The sequence below is a fragment of the Anguilla rostrata genome, chromosome 13, assembly GCF_018555375.3.
Source record: "Anguilla rostrata isolate EN2019 chromosome 13, ASM1855537v3, whole genome shotgun sequence".
NCBI lineage: Eukaryota > Metazoa > Chordata > Actinopteri > Anguilliformes > Anguillidae > Anguilla > Anguilla rostrata.
Window position 1 is genome coordinate 13,001,017 of NC_057945.1, and position 19,633 is coordinate 13,020,649.

The window sequence follows — 19,633 nt, forward strand, 5'->3', positions numbered from 1 at the left end:
CCGACAATAGCATCCTTGTGATTTAGGTGGGGCTAGCCTGTTTGAGCTCAGTTATAAATTAGGGAATGGACGGCAGCTTTCAGTTTTTTTTTCTTTCTGATTTAATTTATGAGACTGTGAAAAAGCAACCAGGGCGTGCAATGGAAGTGAGGCAGGCTCCGTGGTATGTACACTGTTGGCAGGTCGGGCCGGTCTAGTGAGCTAGCTCCCCCGACCGTTTGGGTGTCCGGTCCGAAACCTTTATACCATAGGGGAGTTTCGGGGCTCAAGTCACGCAACAGTGCTTTGTGTTTTTGTGAAAAGATGTCTAGCATTTGGTGGCCCCTGCTTGAGAGTGATGTATATTCTTACGGAAGGATGTAGAAAATAGCGTAGCCTTCGTTTGGTTTGCTTGGGCTCTAGTACACAGTACTCTAGTACTCTAGTTTGCTGTGGAGTTTGCGGTTTGACGGGATGTAAATGCCTTTAAGGACATTCATAACCTGTAATTGCTCTTGGACACAAGAGCTGGGGAGTATGGACTGAATAGCATATGGACTGAATAGCACATCCTGGACCTTAAGCACCATGTAAAAAAAAGTTATGTAAGTTTGGTGATTTGTACTCTTTTCTGTGCTTCACAAAAGCAAGGGCAAGAATCGCATTGCTGATCAGAACTGATGAAATAAGATTACCAAGTGGAACCCTGCTGCCGTCATTTCACATGCGTGACTTGGCATGTCACTTGCTGTACCATTGTTAAATTATCAAATCTTACAGAATTGATTTAGAACTCTTAATGAATATGCATTGTTTCATTTTGGATTAAAACAATGGGCCTGATGAATCGAGGGTGTGTAGCTTTGAAACACTTGTATGTTTAGCACATTTTTTGATGTAATGGGAAAAATGTTCGGTGGATAATAAAAAAAAAAAAAGCAAATTTCCTTTGCAGTGAGTTATATTTTCCAGTGGAGAAAGCCGAGCAGAGCTCATGCATGTTATACTTTGAACTTGCTCGAATGTCCGAAGAGTATATTTACACAAGAATTTTACTTTATTCAATTTAGTTTTACAGGGACAGCGCACGTTGATAAACATTTCAGTAAGTGTGCCAGTTTTGCCAACATGGCTAATATTCAGCTGTAGTCCCTGGGCAATTTTGCTGGAGCCAGCAACCATATTTGTGTACAAAAGGAATCCTTACTCGGGTACCTTGGAGATTTAACTTGACGTTTGATCAAAGCTTGGAGCACAGTCCTTTTTCAGGTCCTGGCACTTTTAATGAAGTGCGGGCTGAAGTTTCAACTTCTACGACGCGTGCCTCAGACTTTGTCTACTCAGTGATAAGAGCAGCGGCGGTTGGCATTGACCAGGAAAGGGCACAGAGAACGGCGGCCGTTAAATCGGCCGTTCTTGCCTCTGGACCCCGCCACACGGCCCAACGTTTCGACACTCTCCGCTGGGGCGGCAAATGCAGATTAAAGACTTCAGATCGACCCCCACCGGTCATCCAAAACAAGTCTGTTGCACAATAAGGGAACAGTACATCAAGATAAAGCCAGGCGACTTTGTTGTTTGGCTTCTATAGATATGGAACCCTTTGCTAAAGCAAGCTTTCTAGCATCGCAGACGAGGATACCTCCTGCCACCCAAGAAGTTTTTGATGGTGTAGCCGTGCCAAGTCATTGGCTATAGCCCGCGCTCTGTACGGGGAAGTTAACTGCAGAAATCCTGGTAGTGGGCAGATCGGAGATTTTGGAGTCGGCGGTTACCGCTGACGCAGCACGGTTCTTTCCCTTCTGTCCGCCGATGGGGGCCTGCCGTTACCCTCCCAACTGACTAAGCCCTGCTTTGGTGTGGTAAGGTCACTCAGCCTCAGGTGGTTCCCCCCCCCGACACCCTCCCCCAACACCGGCACCAGCAGGGCTTTTGTCAGCAGCAGAGCCGTTGCCAGGGAAACCTCTGCCCGGGCTAACGTGCCGTCTCTCTGCCCCGTCGTCCGCTTACTCACACATTAATCTTCCGCGGGAGCGCTTTCAAGTCGTGCGCGCACATTCCTCGCGCATTACTACGCGCACGCTGTAAAAATAACACCTGCCTGCGCGAGAAATTTTTTTATGGCGTCTTAATTTCGACGTCCCGAGGCGTTTTTTTGACTGTGCGAACCTGAATATCCGTTGCTCTGTAACCCTGTCTTGACCGTGCTGTCCGCTATATTATGTTTAAGTTGCAGCTCGCACGGTCGTTATATGTTTTTCCTCTGCTTGTCTGTGAATCGTCTTGATGCAAGGCAGGAGCACGCAGCCTTGATCCTGCCGTGCCGAAGATGGCTGTGGTTTTGACTTCATTTGAACCCCTAACTACATAATTGCTGCCATTATTATTGAATTATTAGGCTTATTGAACATGAGTGGCCGTGTGCCGGAGGTAGTCGGCATTTCGTCATTCAGACTACGGTTTTCACGCTTAGACTCCCAGTGGCAACCGTGCCGTGTCGTCAAATTGTTGCTGGCCCACAGGTCAGGACCAGGGCTGTACATCAGGATCACTTATTGAATCAGCAATGGTTTGCGTGTGGCTGTGAATTTGTCAACCTTCTTTTTTTTTTTCTTAAGGATGGTTCTGTTTGGCCTGTGCAACACCCCCAATGCTTGGCAGTCCTGTGACGCGTATTTTCCCAACAGAATACGCATCAGCAGGGTCCCCAGGTTTCCTCCTCCCTCTTGTATAAAGGGACACTGTTAGCAGTGTTGTGGCTATATTAGACGGCACATTTCAAAATATACTTTTGAAATCCTGTTAATAGAGTCAGTTTCTCTTCTTTCTGGGGTTTTTGCTGGAACAGGTCATGTGGTAGTGAATGGCTTTGGGAATGGATGAACGTACTGGACTCTTTATCGGAGAAGCCTGAGACTTTCTTCGCTAGGTTTTTGTACCCTACTCATTCTGTTCTGGGTATGGGATTAAGAGGGCAGGGGGTGGATTCTGATTGGCCGTTTCTGGCAGCACGGCTCCTCTGATTGGTGCCCTGTGCTCACCTGCTGAGTGGGTGGGCGGAACTGGCCACATTTCGCCACATTGTCGCCGGCCTAGCCCTGTTCCTGCCCCTCCCCTATCGGAGAACGGGGCGTTTCATTCGCATTGCCTGATGGGACTGGCGACTGGAGAGCGAGGTGCAGTAGCCCCTGCATCTTTTCTCTCTGCAGTCCTCCAGGTGCACAGTAGCCATGGCAACGGGGGACTGCACAACTCAAGCGGCTGGTGCTGGCACACTGCAGATGCCTGTTGACGGAATGTAATGCTAGGTAATACTCTTTCTCCCTGGGTAATGGTGTGGACGACTGTGCCCTTCCCCTGGACTCCAGGACACGGTCCGTACCATCACGATCTAGGTGGCGTTCTGGACCGTGGGGCACAGCATTGGAATAAGGGCAAATGTCACAGCTGGTAATGAGTCCTGAGGAGAGTTGGCAGGTGTTAGGACCCAGCTTCTTCCCGTGGAATCGAAGTCAGGACTATGCAGGAACTCACCAAGAGAACAAACACTTTACTGAAGAAAGTAAAAGTTTATTGTAATCAAACTGGCCAACGGGAAGGTCACTGAAACGCAACACGTTTGCGATAAAGCAACCTACCCCGCACTGGTCTTCTAGCTTGGTTTATGTACCCTCTGGGGCCTTGACTGGGTACGCATGTCCATCCTATCTGCGAGGGCCTATCTCTTTGTTCCCTAGTGACATCTGTTTTGTACATAAGCAACCTATGCCCTTGATGTTGCCTGATACCATGTGGCGTCACTACTTGCTGAGAGGAGAAACACATCACAGGCAACCCTGAACCTGGAGAGCTGGAGATGTTTCCGGTTCTTGTTCCATCCAAACTTAATTGTGTGTTAGTTTGCTTTTTTGGAGTCTGACTGTGAGTGGACTTCCATCCACACCACAGTCATGCTGGTAGAGGGCACTTAACTTTTTTTTTTTTAACTGAGATAGACATGGGTCGTTTAAAGCTTGACCAGAATGAATCACGTGTGGTTCAGGTTCTTGAGCGGAGCGACCTAAGTCGACTCTCATTCTTGTTTGTTTTGGCGCCATCCCAGTTTCGAGCTCTGTCGTGGGAACGAGGCGCGGGCCCGTTTTCTGGGCGGGGGGTCCTGACGTCAGAGCAATGCGGTGGCGCCCAGGAGTGGTCGCTGCGGGGCCTGCAGCCACCGGTTCCTCCTGGCGCATCGGCGCACACGCCCATCTCTCTCGCAGGTGTTTCCGCGGATACGCCCTGCGTCCTCCGCAGCACGCCCACCTGCCTCGTCAACACTGGGAAATATAGCGCGATACAAAGAAGAAAGACTTGCTGTCTCTCAGCATCTTGTCAACATCTCTCTCTCTCTCTCTCTCTCTCTGTCCACCTCTCTCTTCACTGCTCTCTCTCTCTTTTTCCCCGTCGCCCACACAACGCAATCAGAGATACAAGGGGCCGATGAGGTAATGGATAATGTCTTAATGGCTCCTTGGTTAAGAGCTTTCAATCTGTCAGTGATCTGATTGCCCTTCGTCGACCGCCCCCAGGGTGAGGTAACTTCATTACGAGCCGCTGGAAAGTGAGGCTGTTTGGAAGCAGCTGCCGCCTTTGAGTGAGTTCCCCAGCTTCAGCCTCTCTCTCTCTCTCTCTCTCTCTCTTTACTACAGTAACTTACACTCGTTCTTTCAGAGGAGGGGCATGCCTTCACACTGGATGAGACCTTTCAATAAACAACCCCCAAAATGGCACAGAAACATGCAAGTTTTCAGCAATACACCGATGACTCTCACTGGTTGGCCAGTATGCGGACAGACTTTATTCTAAGGCTCAGGGATGCGTACTGTAGTGTACGGTCTCAGATGAGCACGGTAGTGAGAGTGAAGCGAGGAATGGTTTGAATGAGGTGAATGCACCAACAATGCATTATTTAAGGGCTGAGTTTACACAAAAAACATTTTCTTTCTTTATGAAATAAAAAGAACTGAAATTTCAAGAAGCCACTTCACTTTAATAATTTGATTGATATCACAAGTATGATGATTTTCTGTCAGGTTCTTGGTGGTCATTTGAAGGAGTTAAGAGTTGGGGCCTGTTTCCACTGGGAAGGAAAACTAACTATTACTGACTATAAATATGTAAAAATGTTTTCAATTCAATAACAATGAGCAACAAAGACAGTGATTATTTTGACCACTCTAAGAATAAGTTTTAGGATCCCTCTTCAGTGGGAAAAAAAAAACCGAAACATTTATTTTCAGTCATTGCTTTGTGGCATCTGTTCACACAGGAAACACATATGTATTGAGCGACAGGTGTGTCCAGTGTTCACTTTTTACAATGTCAGCATTTGCAGATGTGGACACTGGAAAATAGATTATCATCATATTTGTCATTCCCTGTGAAAACAGGCATTAAGGTACCATCTAAGCTCTCTGTGCCTCCGGCTGAAATAACACAGGTCAGATTTCAATCCGCAGGATCCTAAAATGATACGACAGCGTAGCGACGCGCTCGGTCATGACGACGCTGTCCCCGCTGGGTGGGAAGGTTAAAGGTTAAGCACGTGACCTTTTCTTCCAGGTGACCATAATGGACACGGGCGTGAGGGGCACGATCGCGGTGGGCCTGGTGCCGCAGTACTACAAGCTGGACCACCAGCCCGGCTGGCTCCCGCACTCCATCGCCTACCACGCCGACGACGGGAAGTGAGTCCCAGCCCGCTCCCGCCGCCCGAGCGCCGACGCCGCTCCGCGCGCCGAACGCGGTCTGGAACGCCGCTCGTTTTGGACCGCCCGACTCGTTTACGCTAGACGAGCCTCGTCTGGAAGTCCCGCGGGGGGTTAAAGTGCACGTTTTGACAGTGTTTACTGAACTATATAATGTGGACATTAAGTGTGTGTTTCGTTCGTGGGGGGCCGCATTGTTATCAGTCTTCGCCTCCTTGTTCTTTTGTCTGATGATGTCATTGATCGTGTTTACTGTAGTTTATCAAGGCATCTCAGAGGTGTAGGCTTCAGACTGACAGGCCCGAGTGAGCGTGGCTTGTGGTGCCGGGGAATCTTCCCTCTGTTTTTGTCTGTTTGCGACCCCTTGGCTTCCGGTTCACTCCTCTGCCTGACCCGCAGGCTTTACAACGGGAACACCGTGGGACAGCAGTTTGGTCCTAAGTGCAACCGTGGAGACCGGATCGGCTGCGGGATCCACCTGGAGTCTTTTGATGCCGGACTGACAACTGTTTTCTTCACCAAAAACGGCAAAGAGGTAAGACTGTGCTGCCCTGCTACCCGCACCCTCCCTGCTAACTCCAACCCCCCCCCCCCCCCCCACCTTTAATGTGTCACGTTTGACTCCCCTGCCTCGCACGTCTTGTGTCTAACTCTTGGAACGTGAGGGACGTGTTGACAGTCAACGTTACACAGAAGAGACAGAGTCAGTCATGGAAGAGTGCAATTCTAGGGCGACAGGTCAGGCACCAAGGTTGAAAAAAAAAAAAAAAAATTAATTTAAAATCTTGCCTCCAGTTTTGGGTGTTCCCTTCTCTTTGTCGTGTGTAAATCTGTTTTTTTTTCTTCTTCTTTCCAAATAGCCGGTGCAAAAATGCACCCTGTGCCAGCATTTCCATTAGTGCGTAATTATTAGCCTGTATCTGAATCACATTTGCAGTGACTGGAACAAAACCTGGCAGTCAGCGTGACTGACAGAAGACGTTGTTCGTTATTCTGCCCACTTAATTCTTCAAAGCGTTTGTTAACTCCTCTTAAAAGCAGCCCTATTAGCCTGTCTGCTCGTCAGATTGCTACCTTTCGGGCAACCCTTGAAACATTCACGTGTAACAAACTCGTCTCTCAAACCGGTACTTCTCACAGAAGTGAAAAAAAAACGAATAAATGAAAGGAATCGGCGAGTAAATCACTTTTAAAAGAAATTTTTTTATAAAGCGAATACAAACATTTACATGACAACGTAACCGTTTGACACAAGGTAACCCGCTTGCACTCAGATGGGGGAGAAGTGACTTAACGGCGCAGACGTTGTTCTCATGCTCATGGAGACTGACTTACTGTGCCACTTCACCATGCCCTTTGTTTATCCTAATTTTTATACAAGCCCATTTCCTTGCATGGCTATTTCTGACATAATGTGCCCTTAAGAGGCTAAGTCATCCCAATTAAGGACCTGCAGCGTTTTACGAGTCAGCAGTTTCAGTTATGGTTGGAACGAGAATCAGAATACATGGAGGTGCCCCAGGACCCCCAGGAAACACTGGCTTCGTAGCAGCGGTCCGAGTATGGAGTGACGTGTGCAGTGACCTCACTTCCTGCTCAAGAGATGTGGAACAAAGATGAGCAACAGGGTGACATCCATCAAAGAACACGTCCGATTAAACTTGTAAATAAGACATAGGATTAATAAACATAAGATTAGAGAATTAATTTACAAAGCAACAAAACCCCAGACTGAGTTTTATACAGCATTTGAATTTGTTACATGTAAAAGATTGATGATGAAGTTAATTGTATTACCGCTTTGTTTCTGATTTGTGACGGTTCCTTTTCCCCCTTTTCTCATGCTATGGACACTGTTTACTTTTATTTTGAATGGATTTTGAAAATGACGTTGTTCCATTCAGTTCTTAATAATGAATTGCATATAAATATAATGAAAAGGCCTAGTCAGTGATTATAACGATCATTCTGCATTACGTTTATGTAGATCCTTGGGCTGATTTCAAAGCCCTTTTACCGTCAAGCGTATGTATAAACTCATCTTCATGATTCATGATCGCCATATTGAAGCAGTACTCTGACCACACATTGCAGAAGATGTAGATGGAGATCTTCAATTAGCCAGTTAAACCTGAACTGGGGGATAATTTTGTGGCCAGATTGAGGATTTTACCGGAACCCTGGGGGACTTCCATCTCTGAGAGAAGTGCCAAATGGACCTTTTATGACCACAGTGAGTCAGGGCCTCTGTTTGACGTCTCATCCGTGAGACAGCGGTTAGGTAAATTCCTGCAGCACATCGATTCCTCCTTCAGAACAGCCTCTAATTTGGGAACATCTGCCTTCATCCAGACTAATTGGTTGTTTTTTTACCAAACAAGAGTAGGCAGAAAGAATGACTGACGATTCGAGTGGGGTTTTTCCACCTTTATCGAACTTTACACGACCTTTGACCTTTACCAGAAGTGGGCTCATTTTTCGTAGAAAATTCTGGTCAGATCAGATTTTGCTTTTGCTAATGCTAGCTAGCTAACAAGAGTGTCCACTAGGAACATACATCTGAAAATCATCGGATTGGATGGAAAATATATCCCACATCCTCTCAGGAGTTTGTATTGGGAGGATGGTATGAACAAATGGATGTGGATAGTTTTAATTATTTTGTGTGCTCCCTTGTGTTGATGGTGCTACTATACGGAAGTACAAAAGAGCCAATGCAGTGATAATGCAGTGTCATTATTTACAACTGTCCGCCCAGCTAAACAAGCTAGCTATCGGTATGTTGTGGACGTAGTCTCCGTGTATTCAGAATTACACACCTGACTGAAATCTGTGCGGTACGTGACAGACCCTGCGGGGCTGATTTGGGCGGCGTGGCTGTCTGTGCCGTTCAGGTGGGTTCGGTGGTGGTCCCGGCGTCGGCGGACGGACTCTTCCCGGCCATCGGGATGCACTCCCTGGGCGAGGAGGTGCGGCTGGACCTGCAGGCGGAGTGGGGGGCGGACGAGGACGACAGCGTGATGATGGTGGACAGCCACGAGGACGAGTGGGGGCGGCTCCACGACGTGCACGTCAGCGGCACGGTAAGGCCGACCGCCAGGAACGCCGGGAACACCGGCTGCTTTGCGCCTCCTGTGCCCAGCGTGGTCTAACTCCAGGATGGGGCTGCGAAGTCCAGGAAAGTTTGTGCAAGTAATGAAGTCGTCAATCAATCGGTGAACAAATGCAATCGGTGAACAAGTACGTCAACCGAAAATTATTTGAATGGAAAAACCAGGAAACGCGGAGCCTGTAATGGTAAATCTGGTAAATGATCCATTCGTTCTGTAATTATTCATTCATTTGGGAGCACGTATCCATCAGTGCAGTACATACCACTGTGAGTAGACTGCTGAATGGATAGACGCCTGTAGGATTCAGTGTAGTCCTGTGGTATATCAGTATATCAGGTTGAATGGAGGTTCTGGTAAACTCTTGGGCATAGGAGGCTGACTTCTAAGTTCTGACAAGCTAGTTGCTTATTATTATCATTATTAATATCTTGTTCTTCATCATTGACCAATCTTATTTGATATTGCAGTCTACCCTAAAAATCACATAGGAAGCATGTGCATTTCAGTTCTGCACTGTTGTGATGAGGCAGTCTAATTAACATACAAGGTTTTATTTGTTGTGAAATGGGTGCTAATTTGTGGAGAATAATGCAAGGATAATCTCACACCTTTGTAGAAAGTGTTCCGATGCTACTTTTGTATTTTAATGAATTTGCGATATGGAGCTGCTGCCTGTAGCTGTAATGGGTAACCCAGCGTGCTTCCAAACTGTCCTCCAATGGCTAACTTTTATTGGGGGAGAAAAACTGAGGCCCAAGAACAGGACCTTGAGGGACTCCACATGTTGCTCTGATGAGATATTTGATGCATTCATACAATTCTGTTGCATAGTGATGGTCTGAACCATGAGAGAGTGTCTTTAACCATTTGGGTGTTTTTTAATTGGCTGAAAAGAGGTGAATGATCAGTCTTGTCAGGGGCCTCGCTTGACCCCAAGAGGCTTCCGTACATTAAACATGTGGGAAAACACACATGAATCATTGACAACTTTCTCAACTCTGTGCTGTGCCCTGGGTGAAAGCTTGATTGCAATATTTCACAAATCCCTTGGGATCTGAAATAACGTCAGTAATTGTTATGACACCACGTTGCCCAAAATTTCTGAAAGTGATTAGAAAGGGCTCTAATACTCTGTGGTGTTTGGATCTAGGATTAAGAATGTCATTACAGCTGTATAGAGGGAGTCAGGAATATATCTTGTGGAAAAGGAAGTAGAAGGTAGAAAGTATCCTGACTCAGTACTATCAGCTAATGTTTTCTTGCATTTCCAGGTAACAGTTTTCTAATGTCACAATTTATAAATGAAAATTCAATGATATTATGTAATAAATTGTGTGTGTGGGAGAGGTGTGCGCAGTTCAAATAATTCCTTTGATCAATGATCTTTAATGTTAACATATACAATAATCGATAGTCGTTAAGTTCCATTGACGACTAGGTCACCAATAAAAATTTGAGTGACGCAAGAGGCCATACTTTTCCTGACTCCAGGCTTTCTGAATGGGTTTCTTTTCATCCACGTTCGAAACGCATTAGACCAAAGTATCTAACACAATGTGAAAGCACATCGCAATATTTTTTCAGATGGGTGTTAAATTTAGACTGAAAGGAGAATTTAACATCTCTTCCTTCTCCTGCTATACTTAAATTGTCTATTAAAATCGTACATATGTAGCTCAAGGATATAGCCTGCATGTGTGTAATAATAAATGAAAGACATTTTGTTGCAATTAAAAAAAACTTTATTGTAACTTAATTCCACGTATAAGCAGGGATAGGTATCATTTAGATTTTGCCGGCAACGTTGTTAAAACTATACAAAACGGTACCAGTTTCCCCCTCACTGGCTCCGCCTACCTGCCTATGAAGTTTTGCAGACTGTATCTGTGCCAGTACCCAGATGTCCAAGCCTCTCAGTAGGTTAAAATATTCAGCTCCATCTGGTGGGCAATTCAAATCATTGTTTTCAATGAAAATGGGGTGCCACATTTGGCAACCCTAAATAAAATGAATTCTTTTAATCGTTAAGTGAATATGCGACGAAGAGTAATTGATCATCGATTAATCGACAACATCCCTAGTGCGTGTGTGTGTGTGTGTGTGTGTGTGTGTGTGTGTGTGCGTGCGTGCGTGCATGTGTTTCTGGATAAAACAAAACCATTGCTGGCAATGGTTGGAAGTATGAATTTGAACAATTTATACGCACATACATAGATTAAATAATCAAAAATAGTTAACAAAATTTTTTTATTTCTAAAACATTTCAAAATAAAAGATCACCAAATATTACCTAGGCTGCCGTTCTAAATGGGTAATATAGGAGGCGGGCAGGGCTTGTTGTCATTCACTTTTTTTTACCATCAGTTGAAAAGAGCTTGCAAGAGTGCTAAGTGGAATGATTTTGAGAAGCTCAATCAACTTGTTGACGGTTAGAATTCACATCCCTAGTTGGAAGCATTGATGAGGATGGATCATTGGATCATGGGTTTTCTCAAAAAACATTGAAAAAAGTAAAAAATGAACAAGACAGTGGAAATTAGATCTATTATTCATCGTAATGGTCTACAAGAAAGCATCCAACTCTATGCTCTCCAGTCTGTTGCATATCTTATCTTAATGTGTTTAGGTATTGTGCTGGGTATATTTATCCAAAATGTTTTGTTATTTTTTTGGATTATATTTTCAGTCTGAATACATTGAGAGTCGTACTACTCTTTGGCCCTCTTTTGTTGGTTTTTCTGGATTAACGATGAATCACATCAGCGTAGTCCTCTTGATCTAGTTACGCCTAAGTAACTTGTCACTTAAACACTGTGACTGTGACACATCTTCGACAAATGTGCCATTGTCCCATCTTGGCCTAAAATTTGACCACTGCCCATCTTTGACCATTTTTGACCCTGGCCCCTCGTTTTGTTACATATAAGCCTGGCTGCAAAGACACAGTCTCCACAAGTCATGTAACTGGCTCCAGCTTGCCTAAAATTGGGTGGTACACAAGGTGCTACCTCCCATGAAAGCCACTGGAGAGAGTTAAATATACTAATCTCCCCACAGGAGTGTTTTCTCTGTATGTATGGGACTGTATGTAGACTGCGTCCCGTGGAGTTTGAATCGCTTACCATTTTACGAGGTGTTACCAATGGATCCAGTCAAATTGTAAAAAATTTAATTTCAAAATAGGAGGGATTTATGAACTGTGTACGCTTAAATCAAAAATAAAGACTTATGGCACCCAGAGGAATCTTGGCTCGGCGATGCTCGTGTGTTTGGACGTTCTAGCAGTCGGGGTGCCCCGTAGAATGCCCCGTAGAGTAGTTTCTTTTTTTTCCCCCTCCCTGGGGGTGACAGCGTCTGCATCTGGCGTAGCCGTGCCGATTTAGGGGGCTGAAGATTGAGGAGGAGATTAGCGCGTGTTTGGACAAGCTCAAGGACCATTGAGCTCTCTTAGCCGAGGCCGGTCGCTCCTCCGGTTCCCCTCCGCGGCGAATAAATCCCCGCGCAATATAAACACAATCACAGCAACGCGGAGCGGGAGCACGGCCCCTTGGGAAGGATTTTCCACCCGTCAGGATTAAGCACAGTCAGCCACACGAGTAGAAAAAGATCTTTATTTATTTGTTTAATCACATGACGGTGCACAAATCTGTTCGTCCAAGCAGCGTCGGCTATAAAGCAAATTTTCATTTGCGGTTCTCGGGCGGGAAAACATTAAAACCTCACCATCAAAACAAAAATTGCATGATGCGAGGTTTCATGAAATGTAAATTTTAGACATACATAATACATAAATATTTTAATACAGTATGAACTCAAGAGTTTAAAAAATGTAGTCAAATAAAGAGGCAAATATGATTGGCTGGCAGCACTGGTGGTGTGGTGATATCAGAGACTTAGAACTTCCTTAGACTTCTCTTCTTGATCCCACTATCAGCAGAAACTTTAAAACCAAAAAGCTTGTGCAGTCTGGGTCAAAGCAAGGAAAATTAATTCAGTATTATGTGAAGCTAAATCCTATTTATTTTGTCTTATAGTGATATGGGACAGACATGCATTGACCAGAATATTTGAACATGTCTGTCCTTTATTGCATCATGTAACACACAAAAGACCCCCGTCATTCATCTCATCTGTTGATTGGAGGTGGAAATTGAGTGTTCTTGAGTTAGCGATTGACAGCACTTGGTGGCTTCATCCTTTATGGGGTTCATCAAGCCTCTCTGTCCTAACACTATATTGTGTATAGCTGGCTAGCATTGTGAATTAGCTGCCTTGTCGAAGGCTAGCTACAGGCTTTACCATTACCACTAATGGCAACGCTGTGTGTACTGACCAAGGCAGAAAAACAATCTGTGAAAGTAGCCTTCAACTGTTATGATAGGTTAAACTGTGCCTTCAAGATGAACCACCTGGTGATGAGTTGGAATTTGCGAAGGGGAACGCCGCATTTGCATGCGGACAGCATCGAATTTCCAACTTTGTAGTTGGCCCTTTCCTGCACACTGTTTACCCTGGTCTGGTGAGGAAGATGCTCCTGTTTAGATGAAGGACTGTCTCCTTTCAGATCTTTCCCAGCTGTCATTGAGCCCATCGAGGTACAACTCCACACACGCGCCCCCTCCTTTCTCTTCTACTTGTCTCAGTTAGACGCTAACAGATGACATCCATCAACTGGTGTTGAATCGAAGCTTTTGTGAAAAAAGAAAAAAAAAAAAAGTCGGCACATTTTGTGTTTTTTTTTTTTTCAAGACTCAACGAGTCTCTTCCAAGACAGACAGAGACATACTTATTTTCTTTGCGTTACGCATATCCCACTATGCCTGGAGTTCCAGGAAACTTCCTTTAAGCCATATTGGGACCACATGGGCCACGGTATCGTCTGATTTTTTGCTTTGTTTATATGCTATGGTCTTAAATGGTCACCAGCCATTTACCGTTGTAATTGGGCTTTTGTCAATGGGGCAGTGCCTTAGATACTACATGGTCATCCCCTTGGGATTTGATCATTTAGCGCAAGTGAACAGGCTCTGGCTGGACTTGCAACATCTTTTAACTCAACTCAACTCATGGCCTGAGTACTGGAAATGGTGATGTTCTGTTGATTTGACGTGTCTTTGGCTTATCACTCAAATACTTAACGCAAAATAATTGAATGACATGGATGTTGTTTACAGGCTGAAGCAGTCCACTACCTTTGTGTTTAGTCTTCTGATGAGCAGACCATGAGCGTGTGTGGTTGTGTAACTAGGTTGAATGCTACTTGTTTATTTGCGGTCGTTGTTTCTCATTGATAACTAACTACAACATTACCCAGCTCTATGTCTGTTCGATAGAATTTTTCTGTGTGTTTTTCATATACTGCAAGTGTTATGCGTTTTGGGGGAACCACTGCCCCAGTGGAGGTGAGCGGTCATCTGCTTGACGCCTGCTGAAGAGGTGTCAGACTTGGCCGGCAGCAGGGCGGCCTTGTGTGAGGATTTGTGGGGCTCGGGCTCGACGTGAAGCTGGGCTCTATCTCAACATCGGCCTTGCTTCCCCGAGCACCAATCTGGAGGCACATGGTCCGAGACCTCGTCAGAATCTCTGGATCTCAGCGAGGAAGCCCTCCACTGCGCGGTGCGTTTCAGTGTGCACGTGGGAGGGGGGGCGCACGGCAACAACGCTGTTAACTCTGACAGATTTACAAGCACCCAACCCGCCAGATCTTTTTATTCCTCTTTTTTTTTTTTTTCCTTTTTTCCTTTTTTTCCCCCCCTCGTGTCAAACCGTGTGCGGGCACCGTGGCCTCGCCGAGGGTTTTTGTTGTGGTTGGACGTCGGCGGCTTGTCAGCACAGGCGGCCCCAGATCGGCGGGGTGAGTCAGACCGCCCGGCAGCGGGTCCGTCTCCGGAGCCCCGGTGCGTCACGCCGCGCGCCAGCCCCGGGCCGGTGTCGCGACTTGTTCTCCCTCTCCCCATTCCCACGTCTCCCTCGCTCCCTCGCTCCTCTCGTTTCTCTCGCTCCTCTCGCTTTTCAGAGCGACTTTGGGAAAGGGGCCGACGGCGTCAGTCTTTTAGGACGCGTGGGATGTGAGTCAGACAGGACGCGCACGGCATTAGCAACTTTCTTGGTAACGATTAACAAAAAGGATACCCAACAGCAGCTGGGTTGCTCCCGGGCAAACGGGCCACATTCCTTCTCACGCTTCGGCACCTCTCTCTCCCCCACCCCCCCCCCCCAAATCTTCACTCTTACCATGTCACCATGACACCCAAAACCACACGCCTCCTCTTTTTCCTGTATCGGCGCAGCTCTCTGGAGAGGAATTTGCCACCTCATTCCCGGCTGGCCCATGCAAACGTGCCTCTCGTAAGTAGAAGGATGACAAACTAGAGAGGGATTTTAAGGTACGTGCCTTGGTCCTGCTCAACTTCCTGTCACTCTTTGTCAATGAGCAGTGACTAACACCCTTCTCGTGCAGTGCCAGCCTTCTCGTAATCAATTTCACAACTTTGGACATCTCGTCAGAAAACAGGATCGAAAACGGGAAAAACTTGATCATTTGTGATCGTTTGGCCAAGAAAAGTTTTTTCTGCTTTTTATGCATTTGTGTTCTTAATTAAGAGTTCAGCACATTTGTGGTAACTGCTGAGTTTTAGGTGACTTCTGGAAAAAATTATAGTTTTCAAGGGAAGCACTACTTGCATTTCAAATATATGATTGCCATGTAGTTATTTCAGAGGAGAGTAGTTATGATGTGATGTTTTATACTATACACTTGTGCAGGTAAGGGAGCCAGTGCTTTTAGATATATACCACTACCACTTATTCTGCTAGCTGTTGTGAGCCAACTGGCAGTGAGATATCTTAATGCCATCTATTAATGCCATAATTACAGTGAACCTATAATATACAAGTCTGTGTAGCCTATAACAATAAATAAGATTGTAAATACCTTACATTTTCATCAGACCTGTTTTCAAAACTACATGTTACTGAATAGGACACTAACTATATTTAAAATGTATTTTATTGCACTTTGTCAATTCTCATATGTATAATGGGAACATGAATCGGTGACAAACCACAACACAATGCAGCACTGCGCTTTGTTCATTTCCCCTTGAGGCAATTTCTTGTTGGGCTGGGAGATGGTGCAAACACTTTCACAGTTTAATTAAGTCAACTGCAGTTCTGTAAAAAAGCCAGTTCCTGGAATTACAGGAGTCTGTCTTCAGGTAGTGTAGTTTTCAGATATCAAGAAGATATCGAAGATTTAGATGGTTTAGAAGTCCCATATAGCGTTGTTCCCTGATGCATATGTTAGGTTGACATCTTAAAAAGTATTAGATTTTTTAAATACATAATTTCTTATGCTTAAATTTAAGCATATAAAAAAGTTACAACAGAGTAATGCATGTAGTAATAGGAGAGAACACAGTAACTTTGTCTAATGATGGAGTGAATGTTTCATGAAGTCGTGCCCTTGACTGTCTATAGGCAGCACCACAGGCTTGAATTTGGAATGGAAAATTTCCCCTTAAACTGATTCATTCAAACAACACAGTCATTATTTGCTAAATTCTCAATACAATCAGATGCAGCCAACTCTCCTCTATTATGCTATTAGGCAAGTAATAAAATTATTTTAATTTGCATCTCAAAATTGTGCACATTTTATCAACATTAATTAAAATTGTGGATACATTTACTGTTTGTTCTCCACAAACAGTATTCCGGAGAATATTCATGGCAAATATGCGCAGATTTGATCATTTTAACAGTCCTGAGGTTCAGGTTTTGTTGGATGGTGCTTATTTAAGGTTGTGCTGAAAGCTAACATGGTAGTTAACTGAGTGGTGTGTATTTTTTAGTTTAGTGTACTTACTGATTGAAACAGTTTTTTCTAAATTGAATTTCTTCCATCACCCTAACATGATGGTGAAGAAAGGAGCTGTGTATTTACCTGCCATGGATTGTTCAGATCATTGGCACACTTGTTAATCAAGGAAAATGAATGAAAACATTAAATTAATAATGAGTAAATAAATCAATAATCACTTTTAAGTGAGGCCTGATACTGGTAATTCCGGTATTAACGGTGTTTCCGAGGGAAGTAATAACGGTGTCAAAATAGTGACACCGTGAGAAGCCTACACTGATCCCTGGGGAACTTCTGTTGAGAACTAGAGAGGGTGTCTTTAGAACAGTTGAACTTTGTGAAGGTAGGGGGCTAGTATTCCCTTCCCTGCTGGCTATTCATTAAAGGTGTGTGTGTGTGTCTGTGTCTGTGTGTGAAAGATTGATTGTATATTCCCTCATGGCAGGCTGGCAGTTGAGAGGATGAGAAGATGAGATTAGAGTCAGAACTTGTCCATGGAAAAGTGTGCACAATGGGGCCCCTTCTTCTCTGTTGATGATTCATGATAGCATGGCATGAGAGGAACTGCTGATGTGAGATGTTACCGTTAAAGAACCCCCACCAGTTTTCAGTTTCAGGTACTTCCTTTTTAAGTAATAAGACTCATAAAGAATGACGTTCTGCAGAAACCGACCGTCATGCCAGTTAGAACCGAGTAGACCAGCTCCTCACAAAACTATTCGATCAGTGTGATGCATTCTCCTGAATAAACAGAAACTAAGGGTGGTTTCACACCTGCGCTTGTTAGTCTGGTTAAATCTGACTCTGGTTCGTTTTTCCCCTTGGTGCGATTTGTTTGGACAAGTGTCAACACAGTAATCGCAGTCTGGTGCGGACCAAAACAACTGCACCAAGACCCTTAAGAGGAGGTGGGCTCGGTCCGGTCCCAAACGAACTCTGGAGCGGTTCGTTTGTGGTGGGAACATGATCCGACCTCGATCCGACCCAACTACCAGGTGTGTACCCCACAAGTTTGAGCTAAACAGCTCCTGTAGCCGTTTTATTATATTTTATTACATTAGCTCCCTTGTTCTGCTCAGTCGTCTGAAGGCAGCACGTCTTCTTTGCAAAGTGTGAAGCAGTATAGTATTTTCAAGACGTTTCCTCGAAGTGCATTCGGCATTTTGCTGGTATAGTTTTGCCTGGTATATTGCTCAGATAATTACCACGGTTGTGAGCAAATGCCAAATCTGCCGTTGCTCCATGTTAAATTGAATAGCAATGTTTCGCTCACAGAAATATGCACAGGACCTTCTTCCTCTATTTACTTTCTTGCTCCCGCCCCAGACACATCTGACCAACAAGCGGAGTGAACGTTCTCACGTGGTTTGTAGTGATGCATTTTGGTTCGCTTGGATTTTTCTGTGTGAAAACAAACCGAACTAAGGGGAAATAGCTCCAAGTTTACAAACTCATCAACTGATTCGGACCAGAGCAAACGAACTGTAGGTGTGAAAACAACCTAAGATGTGTCCCTATGTTGTACTTCTGTGTTTGGTGTTTTTAGTGTTTTTGGAGACCAGACCATATAATTTGTATTGAAAATTAATAAAATAATTAAAGAATCTAATGTTGTGGGGATATTATAATAGACAATGAGTGAAATGGACATTCATCTCAGTTGGTACACATCTAGAGAAGAAAGAAACGTCCACCTAGTACTGATAGACCTTTCTGCAACTATGTTCATCCATGGGAAAGTTTGTAATGAAGTGGCCGAGCTGATGGTGTACCTTAAAAATGAATGCTGTATGCAGATGAAGTATGCTTGGTAAATTTTCATTTAAGCAGTTCTCATTGGTAGTTTCTCTATTCAACTTAGACCTGTGGTGAACCTTTACAGTTTGGTATTGAAGATTGCTATCAGCATATCACCGTGTCACTGATGAAGGCAGTATTCCAAACTTGCTGCATTTTGACTGAAAAACACTTAATGCATATATTGGTGCAAATTTTGTTTATAAATTTTGGTGACAAATTTCTGTTAGTTTAGTAATTATTAGTTACTTACTAGTTGCTTACATTTGTGTTGAACAGACGCTACAAGCCATTAAAAGCTAGCTCTGTACTCTTGAATCTATTGTACTCCGTTTCTGCCAACATTGCAGTCACATGGCTTTCACTGGTATACGTGGGCACAAGAAATATGTAGGCACTGAGAATAATATAGTAATAATAGAGTTATTTATTCTGTTAAAGTATAAACAATTTCAATAATAAATCAGATTTAAGAAGACATACAAATGCCAAAATAGTCATTCAGGTGGCAGGCTTCTGTTTTGATTGCTAGTTACAACAGGAGGAGATTAGAAGCAACAGTAGAAAGGATTAGTGTTTGAATGGTTGGAGGAGTTCTCAGGTGAGTGGGTGATTAATGCTATTAATGTATATTGGAAAAAGAGTAGGAGGGAAGGAAGAACCTTTTGAAACCGAAGAAGTTTCTGACAGATTGACTGTCCCAGTGAGACAGTGGGAGTTGTTGAGAACCCCGGACCTGCCAAGGCGTTGTTGACCTTCACGGAGTCTGAACCTGGAATCAGACCACCCGCCAAATGCGGGTAGATTATATAAGTGTCAGGTTAACAGGACCAATTTACGAGACACATTGTCGTGTAGAAATCTAACTGCCGAAAAAATCCCTGAAACATACATGGAAGTTCACACAGTTACAGCAATCACAAACATTGGTTCTGAATAAGAGACTTCACCTCCCACAAATCCTTGGGTTAATTAGGTCACTCTGACTGGACGTGTCTGCGGCCTCCACCTGCTAGAGCGGTATGGTGTGGTAATGAAAACGTTAGCCAATGGGCCTCAGAAGTCTGACGTAATGCTGAGCAAAACTTTTACCCATATGTGGATTTCTGGTTCAAAGGATAATTTCTCTGTTATAG

At 44.5% G+C, this 19,633-nt stretch overlaps 1 protein-coding gene across 2 annotated transcripts in view; it reads left to right on the forward strand.

Annotated features, from left to right (window-relative positions):
- The window catches only part of LOC135238165 (SPRY domain-containing protein 3-like), a 57,885-nt gene that overhangs the window by 4,301 nt on the left and 33,951 nt on the right, over positions 1 to 19,633 (forward strand). The window contains exons 4-6 of one of the 2 annotated variants that reach the window (XM_064305878.1): positions 5,581 to 5,705; positions 6,126 to 6,261; positions 8,621 to 8,809. In XM_064305878.1, coding sequence (XP_064161948.1) covers positions 5,581 to 5,705; positions 6,126 to 6,261; positions 8,621 to 8,809 — 450 coding nt within the window. The remainder of the gene's footprint in view (positions 1 to 5,580; positions 5,706 to 6,125; positions 6,262 to 8,620; positions 8,810 to 19,633) is intronic. The other variant, XM_064305879.1, reaches the window with a different exon arrangement.